This window comes from Mirounga leonina, unplaced genomic scaffold (genome assembly GCF_011800145.1).
Source record: "Mirounga leonina isolate KUSES-001 unplaced genomic scaffold, KU_Mleo_1.0 Mir_488, whole genome shotgun sequence".
Taxonomy (NCBI): Eukaryota; Metazoa; Chordata; class Mammalia; order Carnivora; family Phocidae; genus Mirounga; species Mirounga leonina.
Genome location: NW_023270777.1, coordinates 11,825,005 through 11,846,429, shown reverse-complemented (window position 1 = coordinate 11,846,429; position 21,425 = coordinate 11,825,005). Strand labels below are relative to the sequence as shown.

At 45.7% G+C, this 21,425-nt stretch overlaps 1 protein-coding gene across 2 annotated transcripts in view; it reads left to right on the top strand.

Moving 5' to 3' along the window:
* NT5M (5',3'-nucleotidase, mitochondrial) overlaps positions 1-21,425 on the top strand; it is a 41,041-nt gene that overhangs the window by 4,795 nt on the left and 14,821 nt on the right. For both annotated transcript variants that reach the window (XM_034989771.1, XM_034989772.1), the window contains exon 3: positions 10,774-10,834. In XM_034989771.1, coding sequence (XP_034845662.1) covers positions 10,774-10,834 — 61 coding nt within the window. The remainder of the gene's footprint in view (positions 1-10,773; positions 10,835-21,425) is intronic.

The window sequence follows — 21,425 nt, the reverse complement described above, 5'->3', positions numbered from 1 at the left end:
GGTTCCAACTTCACACCCTTGCCAACACTTGTGGTCTTTTTTATTCTAGCCATCCTAGTGGGTGTGAAGGGGTATCTCATCATGGTTTTGATTTGCATTTCTCTGATGGCTAATGATTTGAGCATCTTCTTGTGTGTTTTTAGCCATTTTTTAATGTTTTTTGGAGAATTATCTTTTTTTGCTAATTTTTTTCAATTGGGTTATTTATCTTTTTATTGCTGTTTTTAAGAGTTCTTTATTCATTTTATTTTTTAAAAAAGATTTTGTTTATTTGAGAGAGAGAGAGAGAGAGAGAGAGAGAGAGAATGAGTGGGGGAGGGGCAGAGGGAGAAGCTGACTCTGCGGAGCAGGGAGCCTGTTGAGGGACTGGATCCCAGGACCCTGGGGTAATGACCTGAGCTGAAGGCAGGTACTTAACCAAATGAGCCCCCCAGGCACACAAAGAGTTCTTTACGTATTTTAGATGATAAGTCCCTTATCAGATATATGATTTGCAAATATATTCTCTCATTCTGTGGATTGTTGTTTTAGTCTCTTCATGGTATCCTTTGAAACCCAAAATTTTTATGTGGATATAGTTCAATTTATCTGTTTTTTTCTTTTTTCTTTTCTTTTTTTTTTTTAAGATTTTATTTATTTATTTGAGAGAGAGCATGAGCAGAGGCAGAGGTAGAGGGAGAGGGAGAAGCAGACTCCCCACTGAGCAGGGAGCCCGACACGGGGCTCCATCCCAGGACCCCGGGATCATGACCTGAGCCGAAAGCAGACCCTTAACTCACTGAGCCACCCAGGCACCCCTGTTTTTTTTCCTTTTGTCATTTGTGTTTTTGGTGTGTATCTAAGGGTTGTTTGCCTAATCCAAGGTCACAAAGACTTGCTCCTATGTTTTCTTCTACGAGTTTTATAGTTTCTGCTCTTACATTTAGGTCCTTGATCCATTTTGAGTTAATTTTTGAATATGGTGTGAGGAAGGTGTCCCACCTCATTCTTTTGCATGCAGAAATCCACTTCTCAGTACCATTTGTTGAAAAGACTCCCTCCCCCCGTCCATTGAATTGTCTTGGCTTTCTTGGCAAACATCAACTGACCAACAATATTAGGATATATTTCTAGGCCTGTATATACTTTTATTGGTCACAGTTTTGATTGAATTTACCAACCTGAGAGACCAATGAAACATAAGGTCCGATTCGGTCTTTATTGTGCCATATAAAGGCCTCCAAAAATCATCAGCGTTCAAAGTTCTGACTTGGTAAATGGGCATCAGAGGAACACAAAATGCTTAGAGTTCGAGTTGAATCATAGACTCGTTTGGTAATTTATTTTTAGACTTGACTCAGGTTGTGCAGAGTAGTATATTTCATTCTGGTTTATGATTTGAACTTGATTGATAGTGGAGTACTGTTGTATAACTTCTTGCATCTGCAGGAAGAGCCTAGAGAGGCAAAGCATATGTGTATTTGCATTGCAGCTTTTCAAAGCTCTATTTGTGTCTGGATCAGCGTTTCCGGGACCACATTCAGCCAACTGTATCCTGGGGTGCTAGATGGCATAGTGGCTAAGGTTATGTCCTAAGTGGAATAAGACTGCCCAGGCTCAAGCCCGGGCTTTTCCAGAATCTAATCCTCAAACATTGGGCAAGTTATTAAGCTTTCTGGGTCTCAGTTTCTTCAACTGTAAAATGAGGGGAATGAGAGAGGCCTCACTATAGCGCCTGGCACATAGTAGGTGCTCAGTAACCGTTAGCCGCAGTTGTTATTATTCTGCAAGATTTAATAGGTATGCAACAAAAAAAGCGTTCTTTAACCAAAACAGTGTGGGGGACATTGGATTAAGGAGGTTTCTTTACCATAAGACTTCGAAGGGCTTCAGGTTTGCTAATATGCATCGTGCCTCTTCACTGGGGTAGCAGAGGATGCCGCTTTTCTTCATATGTATTCTAGTCCAGAGCACTCTTTCCCACAGCTTCCCTGTGAACACTTCTGTGAAAATGCAAGTCTAGACCATACCACAGGTCTGTCACCTCCATTTTGGCTCTTAACGGGGTAGATTCCCAAGGTCAGTCAATGCCCAAAGTGTGGACAGAGACGGGGTCTAGTCCGTAACGAAGTGGCTAGCTGTGTGTGTGGTCCTGAAGTAGACAGCAGCCAAGATTTAAAATGTTACTGAAGGAATATTTGTCAGGCACCTGCTATGGGCAAGGCCCTGACACCAGATGCTGCAGATACAGAAGTAGATACAAGACGGTTCTGGCCTTGGAGAAGTTCACCAGGAGACAAATGACTAGAACAGAGTTCTGGAAGTGATGTGGTAGATGTACGGATAGAGTCGGGCAGGGCTACTCCCCAGGGCAGGCAGCGACACAGGAGCTGTTATGCTGAGACGTGAAAAGGAATCTGCCGGGCGGAGAAGGCAAAGGGGTTTCCGGTAGGAGGGGAAGAGTGAGCCAACACCTTATCTGCCCGCTGTCCTAAAACCGCCTCCCTGGCAGGCTGTGTCCTGGCTCCAGGAGCACTGGGCAGGCGGCTGTACCGTCCTGGGCCTCACATCACGGCCCAAAGAGCCTCCTTGGAATATCTTCAGGGGCGACTGCCCTTTATTCAGTAATACCTGAGTATATTCTTACGAAACACTCAAACGGTGGGAACACACGTGAAAAAAATGTGACTTGCCCATTTTGTCCCTCTCTCCCCGTGTACATCTCCCTCAATCCCACTCTTCCTGTCCTAGTGAACAATTTGGGGTGCGCACCTCCAGACCTTCTCAAATGCACTTGCATACATGTTTGTCTATAGGTTTGCAACGTATCTGTTCTACCCGGCAGCCAGAGTGGTATCTCTAAACCAAATTCTGCTGATGTGGGTCCCCTCTTAAAACTCTCTCTTGGCGGGCGCCTGGGTGGCTCAGTTGGTTAAGCGACGGCCTTCGGCTCAGGTCATGATCCTGGAGTCCCGGGATCGAGTCCCACATCAGGCTCCCTGCTCAGCAGGGAGTCTGCTTCTCCCTCTGACCCTCCCCCCTCTCATGCTCTCTGTCTCTCATTCTCTCTCTCGCAAATAAATAAAAAATTAAAACAAACAAACAACTCTCTCTTGGCTTCTTTTTGCACTCAGATAAAACCCTAACTCAGCCAGGCTTGTGAGGTGGTCTGCGACCCGGCCGTGCTACCCTCTGACCTCTTTTCCCCTGTTCCAGGCCAAGCTTGTTTCTGATCTTACAGCCTTTGTTCCTAGCAAATCCTCTTGTAGTGTTTCTCCTCAAGTACTTGGCGTGGACACATTGTTGTTGTTGTTTTTTAAGATTTTATTTATTTATTTGACAGAGAGAGAGCACAAGTAGGCAGAGCGGCAGGCAGAGGGAGAGGGAGAAGCAGGCTCTCCGCTGAGCAAGGAGCCCGATGCGAGGCTCGATCCCAGGGCGCTGGGATCATGACCTGAGCCGAAGGCAGACGCTTAACCGACTGAGCCACCCAGGCGCCCCTGGCCACATTGTTTTTAATCCTTCAACTCCGAGCACTTTGCGTGTCACCTTCTCAAAGAGGCCATCTTGCTGTTGCAGTAGAGGCCACTGTCCCCAGCTAGTCATTCTGCCGCATTCCCCCGGCTAAGCTGAAGTTGTGTGTCTGTGTTTGTCCCTTCCTCTGTCAAATGTCAGCTCCCTGAGTTCAGGGATTGTCCCGGTCCCTAGTGTGCTGCCTGGTGCATGGTAAGCGCTCAGCCATCTGCTGAAGAAACATTCACATCATAGTTGTTGCTTATAAAGTAGGATTGTAGTTCTCTATATTATGCTACTGCTTTTTCTTTTTTTTTTTTTTAAAGATTTTATTTATTTGAGAGAGAGAGAATGAGAGAGAGCACATGAGAGGGGGGAGGGTCAGAGGGAGAAGCAGACTCTCTGCAGAGCAGGGAGCCCGATGCGGGACTCGATCCAGGGACTCCAGGATCATGACCTGAGCCGAAGGCAGTCGCTTAACCAACTGAGCCACCCAGGCGCCCGAAAAATAGTTTTTATTGAGGTATAATTAACATATGTGTTATGTTCGTTTCAGGTGGGCCATTTAATGATTCAAAGATTGTATACATTACTCAGGCTCATTACGATAAGTGTACTCTTTTATTTTAAAGATTATTTATTTATTTGGGGGAGAAAGAGAAAGTGCGTGCGCACAAGTAGGGGAAGGGGCAGAGGGAGAGAATTCCCAAGCAGACTCGCCACTGAGCGCAGAGTCTGATGCAGGGGCTCGATCTCATGACCCTGAGATCATAACCTGAGCGGAAACCGAGTCAGATGCTTAACCGTCTGAGCCACCCAGGTGCCCCACAATAATTGTACTCTTAATCCTCTTTGTCTATTTCACCCATTCTCCCCCCCCCAACTTCTCTGGCAACCTCCAGTCTGTTCTTTGCTTTTAAACTTGATAGATACTTAGTGATAGATACTTAGATACTATCCTTTATGCAGACGTTCCCCCATAATAAGTAGCATAGTATATTTCATATAAAATGCCCTCCATCAACCTGATTTATCCTTGAAAGGGGCATTTGGTGTTAAAAAAAAAAAAAGCCAAAACTGATTTGGAGCCAATGTCAGCAAATAAATGAGTCCTATCTGAATCTCCCTAATGCTTAGAATATGATGGATTTTAATATATGTTGAATAAAAGGAACTCATGATGTCTAAAGCAATGAGTACTTTCTGATGGGACTGTAATTGGCTTCCCTAAGGGAGAAAAATGTTTGCTTTTAAAGAAAATAGAGCTTATGAGGGGGTGCCTGGTGGCTCAGTCGTTAAGCGTCTGCCTTGGCTCAGGTCATGGTCCCAGGGTCCTGGGATCGAGCCCCGCATCGGGCTCCCTGCTCGGCAGGGAGTCTGCTTCTCCCTCTGACCCTCCTCCCTCTCATGCTCTCTGTCTCTCGTTCTCTCTCTCTCAGGTGAATAAATAAAATCTTTAAAAAAAAAAAAGACACATATCAACTAATTGTAATGCTGGACCTTATTAGATCCTATTCAAACAAACAAACAAACAAAAAGAGTCCGACTCTTGGTTTCAGCTTGGGTCATGGTCTCAGGGTCATGAGATGGAGCCCTCAGTCCATGGGGCTCCATGTTCAGCAGGGAGTCTCTCCCTCCCCCATTCGTGCGCTCACTTTCTCTCTCTCTCTCAAATAAATCTCTTTTTAAAAAAGACATTATGGGGGCGCCTGGGTGGCTCAGTCGTTAGGTGTCTGCGTTCGGCTCAGGTCATGATCCCAGGGTCCTGGGATCGAGTCCCACATCGGGCTCCCTGCTCTGCGGGAAGCCTGCTTCTCCCTCTCCCGCTCCCCCTGCTTGTGTTCCCTCTCTCACTGTGTTTCTGTCAAATAAATAAATAAAATTAAAAAAAAAAAAAGACATTATGGGGCACCTGGGTGGCTCAGTTGTTAGGCGTCTACCTTCAGCTCAGGTCATGATCCCAGGGTCTTGGGATCGAGCCCCACATCGGGCTCCCTGCTTGGCGGGAAGCCTGCTTCTCCCTCTCCCACTCCTCCTGCTTGTGTTCCCTCTCTCGCTGTGTCTCTCTCTGTCAAATAAATAAAATCTTTAAAAAAAATAGAGCTTATGGTTAACTTTGGAAAATTAAAATATAGGATAAAAAAATCATTTTTAATCTCATCGTTTGAAACCAACGCTCTCTTACATTTTGGTGTTTTTGCTTGAGTTTTAGCTCATATAGATCTTTTCCCCATAGTTGTTATTTTATGTATCGCTCTTAAGCAATTATTAAGAAGTAGCGGTATTTGCCAAAACAAGTATTTGACATCCTAGGGGGACGACTTAACACCACTCATCTAGAAGGATAAGTTTAGATGTGCTTACAGCTATGTTTAATAAACATGACTTTCAATACCTATTGTTAGAAGTTGAAGGGGGGGTAATACAGCATCCTCCAAACTGAGAAGGTACTTTTTTTAAAAAAAAGGATTTTATTTATTTGAGAGAGAGAGATTGGGAGAACGAGTAGGAGGAGGGGCAGAGGGAGAAGCAGACTACCCGTGGAGCAGGGAACCCGACTCGGAACTCGATCCCAGGATCCTGGGATCATGACTAGAGCCGAAGGTATACACTTAACTGACTGAGCCACCCAGGCGCCCTGAGAAAGTACTTTGAGACTGGGGACTCTATACAGTTTACTCAGTTTTACTCAGGGTAACACTGACAGGGGGCTCAGACGGGTGAGGATCCAGAGCTGCCCAGCTATTCTGTGCAAAGTTCCAATCTTAAGCCATAGATTTTATAGGTCAAGGGGATGTACAGAGGGCACTATGGTGAGGTCAAAGGGTCTAACACTTAACAGACCTCATGGTGCCACCTGTGTGCCGAAAGAGGGGGAAAGAAACTATGTTATCTCTACTAGTTACCTAAGCAACTTTAGGGGAGATCAGAACAAGCCCTCCCGCATTCTGGGCCGGGCATACATTAATCCCCCAGGGGCCTGGAACAACGTACCCCCAAGGGAGGTCATTGCGTGGACATGAACAAGATGGAGTCAGTGTTGTCAACCTACCTACAGTTGAGGAGCCTGGCATAGGAGGCGATGTATTCATTCACCCACTAGACAGATATATTTTGTGTCACTTAATATGTGCCTGGCGCTGTGTTAGCACTGGGGATATATTTGTAAATAAGACACCTAGCCTAAGGTCTGGGGTCTTGAGGGGTTTTCGTTATGGTGGGGAGAATGACAAGTAGAAAGAAAACTAATTTTAGCTTGCAGTAAGCTTGGTGAAGGAAATAGCCGATGTGTTTGAGACTAAATGGGGAAAGGACTACTTCAGATGGGGAGGAGATGACATGTGACTTCAGAGCTTAATGTTAAGAATGAACTAGTTAGTAAGAAGTCAGAGGGCAGAGGTCCTGATATGGGCAAGGATTTGCTTATTTGAGTGACATTTTGAAGGAGACCAGTATGGCTAAAATTCAGTGAACGTGGCGGGGACAGGAGGGATGGTCCACTGGATGATTGAAGACTGAATGATGTGATTTAACTTAAGTTTTAAAAACATGGGCTTGGAGTGATAAGTTTGGACAGGGATTTCTCCAAAAAAGATATGCAAATGGCCAATGAATGCATGAAATTTTGCCCCAACGTCAGTAGTCCATAATGAAATGCAAATCAAAACCACAATGAGATACCACTTCACACCCACTAGAATGACTATAATAATAATAAAAAAAAAAAGGACAATCATGTTACTGAGGATGGAGAGCATTTGGACCCCTTATCACTGCTGGTGGGACTGGAAAATGATGCGGCTGCTGTGGAAAGCACTTGGGAAAACATTTCCTCCAAATAGTAAATATGGAGTTACCATATGACCCAGCAGTAGCACTCCTGGAAGTATACTTGAGAGACATGAAAACACACATCCACACAAAAACTTGTGCATGAATGTTCCTAGCAGCGTTGTTCATAATAGCCAAAAGGTGAAAACAGCCCACATGTCCGTCAGCTGATACATGCATGAACAAATGAGGTCCATCCATCCGCATCCAATGGAATAATACTCAGCAATTCAAAGGCGTGAAGCCCGGGTACATTCTACAATGCAGGTGACCCTTGGAAACGTTTTCCTAAATGAAGGAGGCCAGTAACAAAAGACCGTGTATTATAGGATTCCATCTATGTGAAATATCCAGAACAGGCAAATCCACAGAGATAGGGAGTAGGTTGGTGGTTTCCTAAGGCCAAGGGCAGAATGCAGAGTAATTGCTAATGGACACAAGGTTCCTTTTGGGGGCATGAAAATGTTCTGGTGATTGTTGTCAAAGTCTGTAAATGTAGCAACATTCATTGGATTACAAACTGAAAATGGGCAGCTGTGATGGTTTAGGAATTATATCTCCATGAAGTTGTTTTTAAAAAATCAGCCCGCTCAAAAACAAAACAAAACAAAAACAACCAACTATGGTTACATTTAATAACATGACAGTCCCAGAAATAACTTTACTGGATGGAAGAAGCCAGACAAAAAAGAGTACATATTCTGTTTCTATTTATATAAAATTCTAGAAAATACAGTCTGATCTGTGGTGACAGAAGGCAGATCAGTGGTTGCCTGGGGCCCAGGGGTGGGGTAGGGACAAGGAGGGGCAGGTGGAGAGATGACAGGAGGGTGCCAGGAAACTTTAGGGGGTTATTTATTATCTTGATTGTGGAGATCTGTGTTTCACATGTAACTTATCATATACCTGTGTAGTTTATTGTGTGTCAGTCATACCTCAATGAAGCTGTTTAAAAATAATCAGTCTGGGGCATCTGGGTGGTGCAGTCGGTTGAGCATCTGATTCTTGGTTTCGGCTCAGGTCATGGTGTCAGGGTTGTGAGATCGAGCCCTGCATCGGACTCGGTGCTCAGCGCTGAGTCGGCTTCAGATTCTCCCTCCCTCTGCCTTTCCCTCTGCCCCTCTTCCCGCTCGTGTGGTCTCTCTCTCCTTCAAATAAATAAAAATAAAATCTCAAAAAGAAAAATCAGTCTGGTTGCTGGGTGGAGAAAGCCTCGGTGGGGGGCAGAATTGGAAGTTGAAGAACCATGAGAGGTGGCAATGCTTGAAATCGGGGTGGCGACCCCAGAAGAAAGTTGATGGAATGAAACACACCTTGGAGGAAGAACCCATGGGGGATGGATCTTGGGGAAGGGGAAAGGGTAGGAAAAGGGGTGATCTTTAGGTTTTTTGCTTGAGCAGCTAGATCTATATAATAGTGTCATCAACTGGGGAAGGAACAGGTTTGGCGAGTGGGGAGAAGCAGGTGTGCCATTTTGGAAAAAACGAGTGTTGGTGAGATGTCCACGCAGAGATATTCAGTAGGCTGTTAAGGATGTGAGCCTGGCACTCGGGGGACGGAGCTGGATGGTGAAGGTAAAGTTGGGGGCACCAGCATGAAGATGGTGCATAAAGCCCTTGATGACATCGCTGAGCAGGGAGTGTAGACGAAGAGCCCCTGAGGGTCAGAATCACCAGGGCGGCTGGGAGATTATGCCTGGGGTGGCCGACGACGGGCAGGTGTGCCAGGACCAGGAGCTCTCACAGAGGAGGGCAGGGCTACCTGGGTGCTGGTGAGCCAAAGAAAGAGGGGGCGTGTGCATTAGCTATGGTGACATGAGGGTCCTTGGTGACAACAGGCACTTTCTGGGTAGTGGAGGGCACGGACTCCAGATCGGGGTGGATCGAAGCACACACAGGAGGTGAGGCTGTGGGGTCAACAGGGACAGGCCGCTTGGGATGTCTTGGGAGCAGAGAGAAGGGACAGCACAGGAGCGGGTGTGAGGTCAAGGTCGTGTGTGTGTATATATATGTTTTAAGATGAGAGAGAGCACAAGTTTGAGTTGTCGGGAAGCTCAATCCCGGAAAAGGGAATGTGGCAGCCCATTTCCTCCTTGTGAAGATCAGGGGATGGAATCCTGCGCACACATGAAGGGCTCACCTTGAGAGTGAGGAGGGATGCCCATTCCTCCCGTGGAACTGAAAGGGAGAAGAAGTTCAGACACAGGCGTGGTTCTAGATTCCATGATGAGAAGCCAGGGAGTCTCAGAGCCAAGAAGTTGGAGGACACAGGGGTGATGTGTGGCGACTGTCCTGGAGACTAGTACCCGCCAGGGCCCTGGGGACAGGCTGCCTCGTAACTGCACCACTGCCTTGGGGTTGGGGTTATGAATTTAAGATGAAAAGGACCTAACTAACCACCCACTCTAACAGGAGGAATGGTCTGGAAGTGACAAGGGAGGGCGAGGAAGACCCTCCTCGCCTGTGTCTCTGAAGCAGGTGGGGTAAACACACAGGGGAGGCGGCTTCCCCGCGTGAGGCCAGCTTTCAGTGCGGGCAGGAGGCGAGAGAACATGGAGGAGAGGCTGAGGACCTAGGGAAGGCCCTGCCCGTGGGAGGGGATAGTGAGGTTGGAGAGGCAGTGCCGAGAGGTAACGAGAAGGCACGAGCTCTCTTCCGAGGGACCTGGCAGTCTGACGTTGGCAGGACTCTGGGGACTAATTTGCCAAAGAGCAAAGGAGCCCGGAAAATCTAGTCTTCCATAGGCTCAGTCCGCAGAGCGGTAGATGGTGGCTTTCTGCAGATGTTCGGGACCAGATGGCTCTGTTGGGGAGGGTCTGGGGCCCCTGGGCTATGGGGAAAAGGCCCTTGAGGTCAGCTCCCCTGCTCTCACCAGTGCAGAAGAACCAGACTGTGGGAGTGGGCGATCCTCAGCAGAGCCCTTGTCCGTTTTGAGGGAGCTTAGCCTGGCTGAGAGGAGGGGACTCCTCCCCCTCCCCCTTCTGCCAGAGGGCTTGGCGGACACACTTTGCCAGAAGACTCTCCCTCATGGGGTTCTTTGCTTTGCATTGTGTGAGGCCCTGATTCTCCCTCAAGTGACTTGCCCTGTACCCCTTCAATGCCTCTCTCATTGCTAATGCTTCTTTCTCTCAGTATTTCCCTGTTCAGATTCCAGAGAGGGCAGGTGCTTCGCCCAGCCAAGCTCTGGGCTCTGGCCATGCAGAATTGCCATCCATGGACACCCATCCCTGAGCGGGTCACTGGGCCAGAGGAGAGGTCACACGTGGCTGCTCAGGGCTGGGGGACGGGATGTGTCTGGCTGGGAGAGCAGTGCGGGGCGGTGGGTTTTCCCGTTCCCAGGTGATGGGGGCAGACCTGGGAGGGCCTGACACCCGCAGAGCAGGGGGGCAAGAGTGATGAAGGCCGCGCGGACGTGGGGGCTCAGGCTGACTGGCCTTCCTCTTTCTCATAGCACTGATGTCTTCATCTGCACGAGCCCCACAAAGATGTACAAGTACTGTCCCTACGAGAAGGTAAGATGTGCAGCCTGCTTGCAGCCTCCTCTCATCTTGACCCCACGTGTCACAGGTAACTAGAGCTCAGCACACCCCGGGGGAGGGGTGCAGACCCTCACAGCGAGGCCTTCGGCAGCTGGGGTGGCCTCGTTGCTGCCCCTTCTCCCGTCCCTCCCTCCCAAAGACCTTTGCTAGCACCAGTCTGACATTCCAGCACATTCTCTGCAGGGAGCCTGGTGAGAAGGCCAGGTTCTCTGGAAGGTGACCACCCCCATGGTAGTGAGACATCATTTGTGAAGGGTGAGGCGCTGGAGGCAACCCAAACCCAAACATTAGGGTGCGTGAATGTATTTATGCAAAAGTCTTACAAAAGCGAAATGGTTACATTGCGCTTCGCCACACACTCGTGTCCTCATCTTCATTGAAAATAGAATTACTTAAAACTGAGGTTTTTCTGGAAATTGGGAACCTGTGGTGGCTAAACCCATGGGAAAGGTGTGTTGCCCAGGAGGTGGGCATTTGCACAGGAGGTGGGTTCAGGGGAAGTGGGAGCAGCCTCCCCAGTCCAGGAAGGTGGGATTGGGGGCCCCAGTACCCCCTGCTCCCGGGGTGGGGTGGGGTACTTGCTTGGCACAGACCTTTAGGCAAGAGTTCTCTCAAGTGTGTTCACATGATCTCTGCCTCTTCAACTCCGTATTAGAAACAAAATGCACACAGTCCACCAACATTAAATGCCTTTGGCGTGTGTTAAATGGAATGGGGACTCACCCTTACTGAGTAGTTAACAGCGGTGTTATGGGAGGTGCTTGGCAGCCACCGAGTCATCACATGCTCCCGCGCCCCATTCCCTGGTTATCCCCATGACTTTTTACGGGAGTTTAGCTAAACTCAGGGAAGTTAACTTGATAGAAGTGGACGTTCTCCAGCCCCTCCTGGGACCTTCTGAGCTGCCCAGTGTGTGTGTGTGTTTTTTTTTTGTTTTGTTTTGTTTTTTAGATTTTATTTATTTATTTATTTGAGAGAGAGAATGAGAGAGAGAGAGAGCATGAGAGAGGGGAGGGTCAGAGGGAGAAGCAGACTCCCCACTGAGCAGGGAGCCCGACGCGGGACTCGATCCTGGGACTCCAGGATCATGACCTGAGCCGAAGGCAGTCGCTTAACCAACTGAGCCACCCAGGCGCCCCTGCCCAGTGTGTTTTAACAAGTCCTGCAGGTGCACCCTTAAGTGTGAGTAACTATCAAGCTGGAGCACCTGCTTCAGCTGTGGTTGTAGCGGGCCATCAGGGCGATCGTCCAGGGCTTCTTGGAGGAAGAGGGATGCGATGGCTGTCATCCATGCATTCCTGTGGATCCAGGTTCCATCTTTCTGCCCACCATCGCACCTGCACAGCTTCAGCCCGGGACTGCACTGAGCTCCGGACAACTCAAACCTGATGTGTCTGTCCCTGGGCTCCTGACATCCCCGTCCCATGTCTGTCCCTCCCCTCTCGGTAGACTGGCATCGTCCACCAGCCTCTGAGGCTGAAAGCCAGGGAACCATCCTGGTGACACCCTTTTTACCCCTCACACCGAGTGCATCAGCAAGTTGTGTGTCCTGTTCAGGGTACCTGGCGTCCTCCTACTTTCTCTCCATCGCACCACCTTAGCATTTCTTCCTAGAACCACTCCGAGAGCCTTCTACACTGCCTGTTCATTTCCACCCAGAGCCAGTGGAGGTCTTTCATAAAGTAGATCATGTCAGCCCCCTACTAGAAAACCTTTTAACAGTTTCCCACTGCACTTAAAATAGAATTTTAAAATATATACATACACACACACACGAACTCCTCGTCAAAACCTGCCAAGCCCCTCCCAGCCACCTCTCTATCATCATAAGTTCCTGATTCTGCATTCACGATGCTCCCATGTTCCTATTTCTTGGACACGCTTCATGCCCCTAAACATGCGGAGACTCCCTGTGTGCCTCGTTCCTCCTCATCCCTTAGGTCTCACTTAGCTGCCCCCCCATTTCCTGACTGTATCTTAAAGCTTATCCTTTCTCTGCCTTGCTGTTCCATCCCTCAGCCCTTGTTTCCTGTAGAAACACTTGAAATGGGTTCGCGTCTTTGTCTATGTCCTGTTACCTGTCTGTCTCCCCAGCGGACTGCAAGCCCCATGAGGGCAACGACCATGTCTGTCTTGTTGACTGTGGGTCCCCGTGCCCGGCGCGCTGTAAACACCCAGGATTTGTTGTCGGATGAATAGATTCATTTGTTCAACAGAAGCTTATCAAACATATCTTTGTAATAATGTTTGCCATTTATCCGATGCCCCCAATGTGCCAAGCTCTATACTTTTATAATCAGTACAGCAACTCCCTGTGAAACAGAGGACTCCTCTGGTCTGACAGATGAAGAAGGAGGCTGAGAGGGGCAAGGTGGCTTGTCTCCTGGGTCTCGTGATCATACAGGCAGCGGGGCTCGGTCCAGAGCCGTGCGTCCCAGAGCCCGTGCCCCGAGCTGCTCCCACGAGCAGCGCATGCTCCCTGCCGAGGGTTTGGAGTCCAGTGAACACGTGAGCAGAGGATGGAAGTGTATTTTAAAATTTACATTTGTACATTAAAATTTCCAAACATATGAGAGGACTTAATTTTAGTTTTATCATTTTTTTAAAAATATGATTATCTTTTTCCTTGGACAAGAGTCAAGGAGAATAATTTTCTTATTTTTTTTAGATTATTTATTTATTTGACAGAGAGATATCACTTGGGACCCTCAGTTGCAGCAACGTGAATGGTGTCCGGCTAACTTGAACGAAAGTAAAGTTTATTAGGACACTATTGGTTTGCTCAGAGAATCACAGGAGAATCTGAAGGAGCAGCCCCTTGACAAGCAGGCTGGGAGCCAAAGCTGGCGGGCGGTCTCCCCAAGCATACGTGCTCGCAGAAGACCAAAGCCCCGTTCATTCTCCCTCTGTGGGTGTCTCTGCCCAGGATTCCCGTTCCCAGGAGAGAGGCTTCCCAGCTGAGCTCAGGTCACAGTTCTGGCACTTGGCCAGGGGAGCATAGGCATCCTGACTGATGTCCCATTAAGGACAGGGGTCTTTGCAGAGAAAAATCAAGGTGCTGATATCAGAGGAAGGGGTGCCGTGATAGTGGATAGTGGATGCCCTGACCAAACAAAGGGAAAAAAGCAACAAAACCCCGGCTACCAACTTACTACCTAGTGATAGAAACCCTGTTAACATTTTGAGGTGTTTGTTTCTAGTTTTTCTTTGATGCATATTAAATACAATACATATATTTTAACAAAACTTGAATCTCATGTGGTTTAGTATCCTTTTTCTCCTTAATGGAGTTTTAGCCTTTTTTCTGTCACCAAATATTCTTCAAAAGCATGATTGCTAAGAGCCGAAGTCATCTCGTACCTACATCTTCGTGTGATTATGTCCATAGGATAGATTCCAGGAGGTAGAATTCCTGGCTCCCACAAGAAGGGCACATTGTGACATGCACTGCAGGGAGGGGCATGTTGTCACCGCTATGCTGGCGTCCGGCAGAACACCCTTCCCACCCAGCGGCCAGGCCGGGCCACGTACGGTTGGTCAGTGGGGGAAGTGGGACACTGAACAAAGACATGAAGCCAGCAAAATGCGGAGTATGTTTGAGGAACTTTGGGTGAATTGTGTTGGCTGGTAGCCCTAGAGCCTGTGGGGTTGGGATCAGACTGGGGTACAGGCTTATCTCCCAGCCATGTTGTCACCTCCAACCCCCTGCCCCCGCCCCAGAACTAAGTCAGTGGGGAAGGCAGACAATGGTATCTTGTGAAGAGATGAAAATAGCCCCAGCCACCTCCTCTCCCGCCATCCATGATCCCTCCCATCCCTAGTAGATGGACCTTGCATCCTTGGCTAGTTGAGGCTGGGGGCAGACGGGTGCTGATGATTCTTCTGCCTGGTGCCTGTGGTGGGGGAGTGCAGGGGCTAGTCTCAGGACATCAACTGAGGATGGATGTTTTGCCCTCATGGTGGTGTCAGTGGGGGCTCAAGACCCAGAACTCACAGAGTTCTTCCCTCTGCTCCTGCCCCCCAGAGCAGCATCAGCCTTGGGCAGCCGAAGTGGAAGTTTTTCTCCTTAGTTGATTCCTCTCGAGACCCAGTCAAAGGAGGGAAGCCTAATTGCTAAGAGGTCAACTTCTTTATCATACCTAAGGAGTCAGACTTAGGTGCCATTTAGTTTATCAGAACCTTCTTTCTGGCTGGAGCTTGCTGACATTTTAAACCCAAACTGGCTCAGTAGTAGCTGACTCATGAGTTGGTAGTAATGCAGGCAAGGGCTTCTCCTGTAATGATCCATTAGCCTTCATAATAGCCCTTTGCAGTAGGTACTATTATTATCCCCATTCTAAAGATGAGGGAACTGAGGCACAGAGAGGTTAAGTCACTTGCCCAAGGTTGGCGGCAAGACATGGTGAGTCAGGGTTGGGCAGTCTGGCTCCAGAGTCTGTACTCTGTACCTCTGTGCTATGCTCACCCCCTTCTCTAATTCCACCTGACTCAGAACTCAGCATGGTTTACTAGTTGTTTTCCCCCAAGGAGATTAAAAAAAACCCATGTTAAACTGTTCATACTTGAGCATGACAGTTTACTGTTACTTTCCCTCATTCCACAAGGTGAGTGATCACAAGTGGGATTAAGTGAGATGCTTGGTTGTAACAGTGGGACATGTTCTTTTCATCTGAAGTCGGGTCTCCTGATCATATGTCTTTCAGATGCTGTGGTTGATTTTAAGAATAAATGTTAAACATTTCCACCCCATCATCGAGCCTCTCCACTTAAACTCAAGTAAAAAAATGTAGATAATGAATTAAATTTCTTCACACATTTCACACCAAATTGTCCAACTGCTCCCAGAACTTGAGCCTCTTATAAGACTTACACTAAAAGGTGCATCACTTTCTCTTGCCACCAGCAGAAACCACAGGTTCTTTTGGGATCAGGTGGAGCCACACTCCAGCAATTCAGGAACTTTCTCTGGTGATACTTCCCACTTAGTGTGCTACCCAGTAGTCTAAAACTGGGGCTCATGGTATGTTTTGGCCCAAACTCCTTTTTATAAAATAATTGGCTGTTCATGGTAATTGGCATAGGGTTTTTTGGGAGGATGATGGAAACTTCTGGGGATTAGATGGGCAATGGTTGTACAACATAGAGGATTACTTTAAAAAAACACTGAAACGTACACTCTAAATTGCTGAATTTTATACTATGTAAATTATATATTAAAAATGACTATCAAGTGAAATAAAAGGAAAAAGCCTTTTATAGTATAGAAAAGGAGAGGTCTCAAATAAAACCAGAAATGAAAGAGTTGATACAACTGTGGTTGATACGACAGAAATATGAAGGATCATAAGAGACTACTAAGAATAATTATATGCCAACAAATTGGACAGTGTAGAAGAAATGGATACTTTCCTAGAAACACAACCTTCTAGGACCGAATCATGGTGAAATAGAAGATCTGAACAGACCAGTTACTACCAAGGAGATGGAGTCAGTAATCAAGAACTTCCCAAAGAACAAAAGTCCATGACCAGATGACTTCACTGGTGAATCCTGCCAAACATTCAAAGAAGAATTAATCCCAACCCTCCTCAAACTCTTCCGAAAAATAGAAGGGGGCTGGAGGGACTCTTCCAGACACATTTATGAGGCCAGCATTACCCTGATACCCAAACCAGACAAGAATGCCACAAAAAAGAAAATTCAAGGACAATATCCCTGATGAATATAGATGCAAAATTCCTGAACAAAATATTAGCAAACTGAATTCAACAATACAGTAAAAGGATCATACACCATGATCAAGTGGGATTTATTCCAGGAATGCAAGGATGGTTCAACATCTGCAAATCAATTAATGTGATATAATACATTAACAAAACAGAAAAAATGATATGATCATTTCAATAGATGCAGAAAAAGCATTTGACAAAATTCAACATCCATTTATTTATTTATTTATTTTAAAAGATTTTATTTCTTTATTTTGAGAGAGAGAGTGTGAGCAAGGGGAGAGGCAAAGGGAGAGGGAGAGAGAACCTCAAGCAGGCTCCAGATTGAGTGCAGATTCTGACATGGGGATCAATCCCACGATTCTGAGATCATGACCTGAGCCAAAACCAAGAGTCAGTCACTCAACCAACTGAGCCACCCAGGTGCCCCTGAACATCCATTTTAATAAAACAAAAACAAAACCTCTCAACAAAGCATATATAGAGGGAACGTACCTCAACTTAATAAAGGTCATATATGATAAATGCACAGCTAATGTTATACTTAATGGTGAACAGCTGAAAGCTTTTCCTTTAAGATCAGGAACAAGACAAGGATGTCCACTCTTGACACTTTTATTCAATAGAATATTGGATGTCCTAGCCACAGCAGTTAGGCAAGAAAAAAAAATCATCCAAATTGGAAAGGAAGAAGTAAAACTATCACTATTTGTAGATGACATGATATTATATATAGAAAAACCTACTGACTCCATCAAAAAACTGTTAGAACTAATAAATTCAGTAAAGTTACAGGATACAAAATCATACACAAAAATCTGTTGCATTTCTTTACACTAATAATGAACTGTGAGAGAAACTAAGAAAATAGCTCCATTCACAATTGCATCAAAAAGAATAAAATACTGAGGAATAAATTTATCCAAGGAGGTGAAAGACCTGTATATTAAAAACTATAAGACATTAATGAAAGAAATTGAAGAAGACAGAAATAAATGTAAAGATATTCTGTACTCATGGATTGAAAGAATTCATATTGTTAAAATAGTCATAGTACCCCAAAACAATCCACAGATTCAGTGCAATCACTATAAAAATTCCAATAGTAACTTTCACAGTCCTAGAACAAACCTAAAATTTGGAACCACAAAAGACCCCAATAGCCAAAGCAATTTTGAGAAAGAAGAACAAAGCTGGAGGTGTCGCACTCCCTCATTTCAAACTATATTACAAAGCTATAGTAATCAAAACAGTATAGTATTGGCATAAAACAGACACATAGATCAATGGAACTAATAGCCCAGAAATAAACCCATGCATATATGGTCAATTTATGACAAAGGAGCCAAGAATATACAATGGAGAAAGGACAGTCTCTTCAAGAAATGGTGGTGGGAAAATTGGACAGCCACATGCAAAAGAATGAAACTGGACCTCTATCTTATATCATGCACAAAAATTAACTCAAAATGGATTAAAGACTTGAATGTAAGACCTGAAACCATAAAACTCCTAGAAGAAAAATAGGTGATAAGCTCCTTGGCATAGCTCTTGGCAATGGTTTGAATCTGACACCAAAACAAAAGCAACAGAAGCAAAAACAAACGTGTGGGACTACATCAAACCAAAAAGCTTCTGTACAGCAAAGGAAACCATCAACAAAACGAAAAGACAACCGCCTGAATGAGAGAAAATAAATACATATCATATATCTGATAAGGGGCTAATATCCAAAATGCATAAAGAACTCATACAACTCAAGAGCAAAAACCAAACAACCCCCAGACCAAACAGTCTGAGTAAAAACTGGGCAAAGGATCTGAATAGACATTTTCCAAAGAAGATATACAATAGGTACATGAAAAGAAGCTCAACATCACTAATTATCAGGGGAATGCAAATCAAAACCACAATGAGATGTCATCTCGCACCTGTTAGATTGGCTTTTATCAAAAAGGCAAACAATAACAAGTGTTGGTGAGGATAAGGAGAAAAGGGAACTGTTGTGCGCTGTTGGTGGGAATGTAAAATGATGCAGCCACTGTAGAAAACAGAATGAAGGTTCCTCAAATGATTAAAAATAAAACTACCATATGATGCTGCAAGTTTACTTCTGGGTATTTATTCCAAGAGAACAAAAACACTAATTTGAAAAGATATATGTACCTCTATGTGTATTGAAGCATTATTTACAATAGCCAAGATATGGAAACAACCTAAGTGTCCATTGATGGGTGAATGGATAAAGAAATTTTGTTATTATACGCAATGGAATATGACTTCAGCCATAAAAAATAATGGAATCTTGCCATTTGTGACAACATGGATGGACCTCAAGGGTATTATGCTGAGTGAAATGTCAGACAAAGACAAATACTGTATGATGTCTTATATGTGGAATCTAAAAACAAGCAAACAGGGATGCCTGGGTGGCTCAGATGGTTAAGCGTCTGCCTTAGGCTCAGGTCATGATCTCCAGGTCCTGGGATCAAGCCTCATGTCGGGCTCCCAGCTCAGCAGGGAGTCTGCTTCTCCCACTCCCTCTGCCTCTCCCCCTGGTTGTGCTCCCTCTGTCTCTCTCTCAAATGAATAAATAAAATCTTTAAAAAAAAAATTAAAAAACAATAAAAACAAGCAAACCAAACGAAACCCCCAAATCCAAGCTTACAAATGCAGAGAACAGATTGGTGGTTATAAGAGGTGAGGGTTGGGAGAAACGGGTGAACAATTTGTTTGTTTTAGTTAAATAAATCAAATTTAAAAAAACTAATGGAACTGCAAGGGGAAATAGACAAATTCACAATTCTTCTCCAAGGCTTTAATATCCCTGTTTTAATAGCTGAAAAATAAGTAGACCCCCCCCCAATCAGTCAAGATGTAGAAGCCCTTGAACAAGCATTGACAACCAGCTTGACCAAGTTGACATTTATATAGCACCTCGCACAACAACAGTAGATATCTGTTCTAGTCCAGTGCACACAGAACATTTAGCAAGATAAGCCATGTTTTGGTATAGCGGATATACTAAAAGCCACTGAATTGTATACATTAAATTGGTAGATTTTATGGTATGTGAATTATAGCTAAAAAAATTTGGCTGTTCAGATGGCTGATAGTTCCAGAACTAACTCTATTCTTCTGCTTAGATGTGGTTATTTTATCATCCTAATTGGGTTTGTGGACCGAGGTGCATGATACCTATACAGGGTCCTGGGTCAAGCCACTTTCCCTGAAAATCTTGGGCTTAATGCCACCACTTTTCACATCTCTCACTAAATGAAGTAGGCCAGTAATGAAGACACCTGTTGTTGGGTAATGGCATGTCCCCAGCATCTCCCAGGACTTGCATCCCCTCCCTGATTTGAGGCTTGTCCTGGGATCTGCTCATCGGAGCAGAGCAAGACTTTTGGGGGCATTCCACCCAATATTTGATGAGCAAGGACCATGTCTGACTCACAGATCTTCATTTCTGAGCTGCGTCTTTGCTTGTGGACCTACATGGCTCTGAGAGGGCTGTGAGGAGGTGTCAGGGAGCTGCTCCAGGCCCTGTCACTACCCTGGGTGTTCTGCCTCCTGTCTTTTCTCAGCACCATCCTCATCAGCACCCGCCTCCCCCCATTCATCACCCTCACCGTAAATTCTTCACTCCTACAATGACTGGTTTTGTGAGCTTGCTGCTCATACCGTAGGTCTTGAGAGATCACCTCCCTTGAAAGTCCTTCTTGTGATTCTTTTGCTAACATGTAGTTTGGATTCAGTTTCAGTCATTTTGACAGATTCTGGTTTAGGAGTGGCATCACCATTTTACACTTGGATAGCTCTGCATTCATTTTATGCCCAAGTATTTTTAGGAACTGAAATTGTAATCAGGTGAATAATGAGCAATGCCTCTCTTTCAAAACAGCAGCTAATAAACGTAATGCATGATGCTTGTCCAAGCCCTGACTTATCCCTAGAGGTGTCCCTCGGACACCTGACCTCTCTGAGCCCTGGCTGAACCTGAGAGTCACACTGTCACCTCTGGATCTGTGGCCCCACCTGTGAGCTTCTCAGCTCACCTCTCTGGGACTTGGCTTCTTCGTCAGTACAGTTGTAGGAACACCTTCCATGGGCATAATTAAAATTGACCGGTAATCAAATTGCGTTATATAAATGTATCAAGTCAACACACTATACACCTTAAACTTATACGATGTTATATGTCAATTATAACTCAATAAATGTAAATTAAAAAAACACGTTGGAGAAGAAATTTACATAAATCACCTGACACTACACTTGCTATAGCAGTAAGTGTCACCCCCTTGTTTCTATCTGTCCCCACATTCTCCTGTCCAGCAGTAAAGAAAGAATGAACTTCAACACACATTTCTCAAACCAGAAACCCTGGACAGTTCTATGGTTGATTAGTTTTTCTGCATTCTTGGATCCCAGAAAAATAACTTTTGTATAAAGTTGCCTGTTGCCTACACAGTTTGACTAGAACTGTTTCTTTCTTTTTTTTTTTAAGGATTTTATTTATTCATTTGAGGCACAGAGATACAGAGAGAGAGAGAAAGCACGAGCAGGGAGAGAGGCAGAGGGAGAAGCAGGCTCCCCGCCGAGCCAGGAGCCCGATGCGGGGCTCGATCCCAGGACCCTGGGATCATGACCCGAGCCGAAGGCAGACGCTTAATGACTGAGCCACCCAGGCGCCCCTATGTTCATTCTTATTTAGGAAGCACCAATTAGTTCAAGAATTGTTCATGGCTAGGGTATGTGGCAGGTCATTGGTGTTTATGGATAATAGATTTGTGACCTACATCAGTGGTGAACATGTCAGGGGAGCTCCAGTT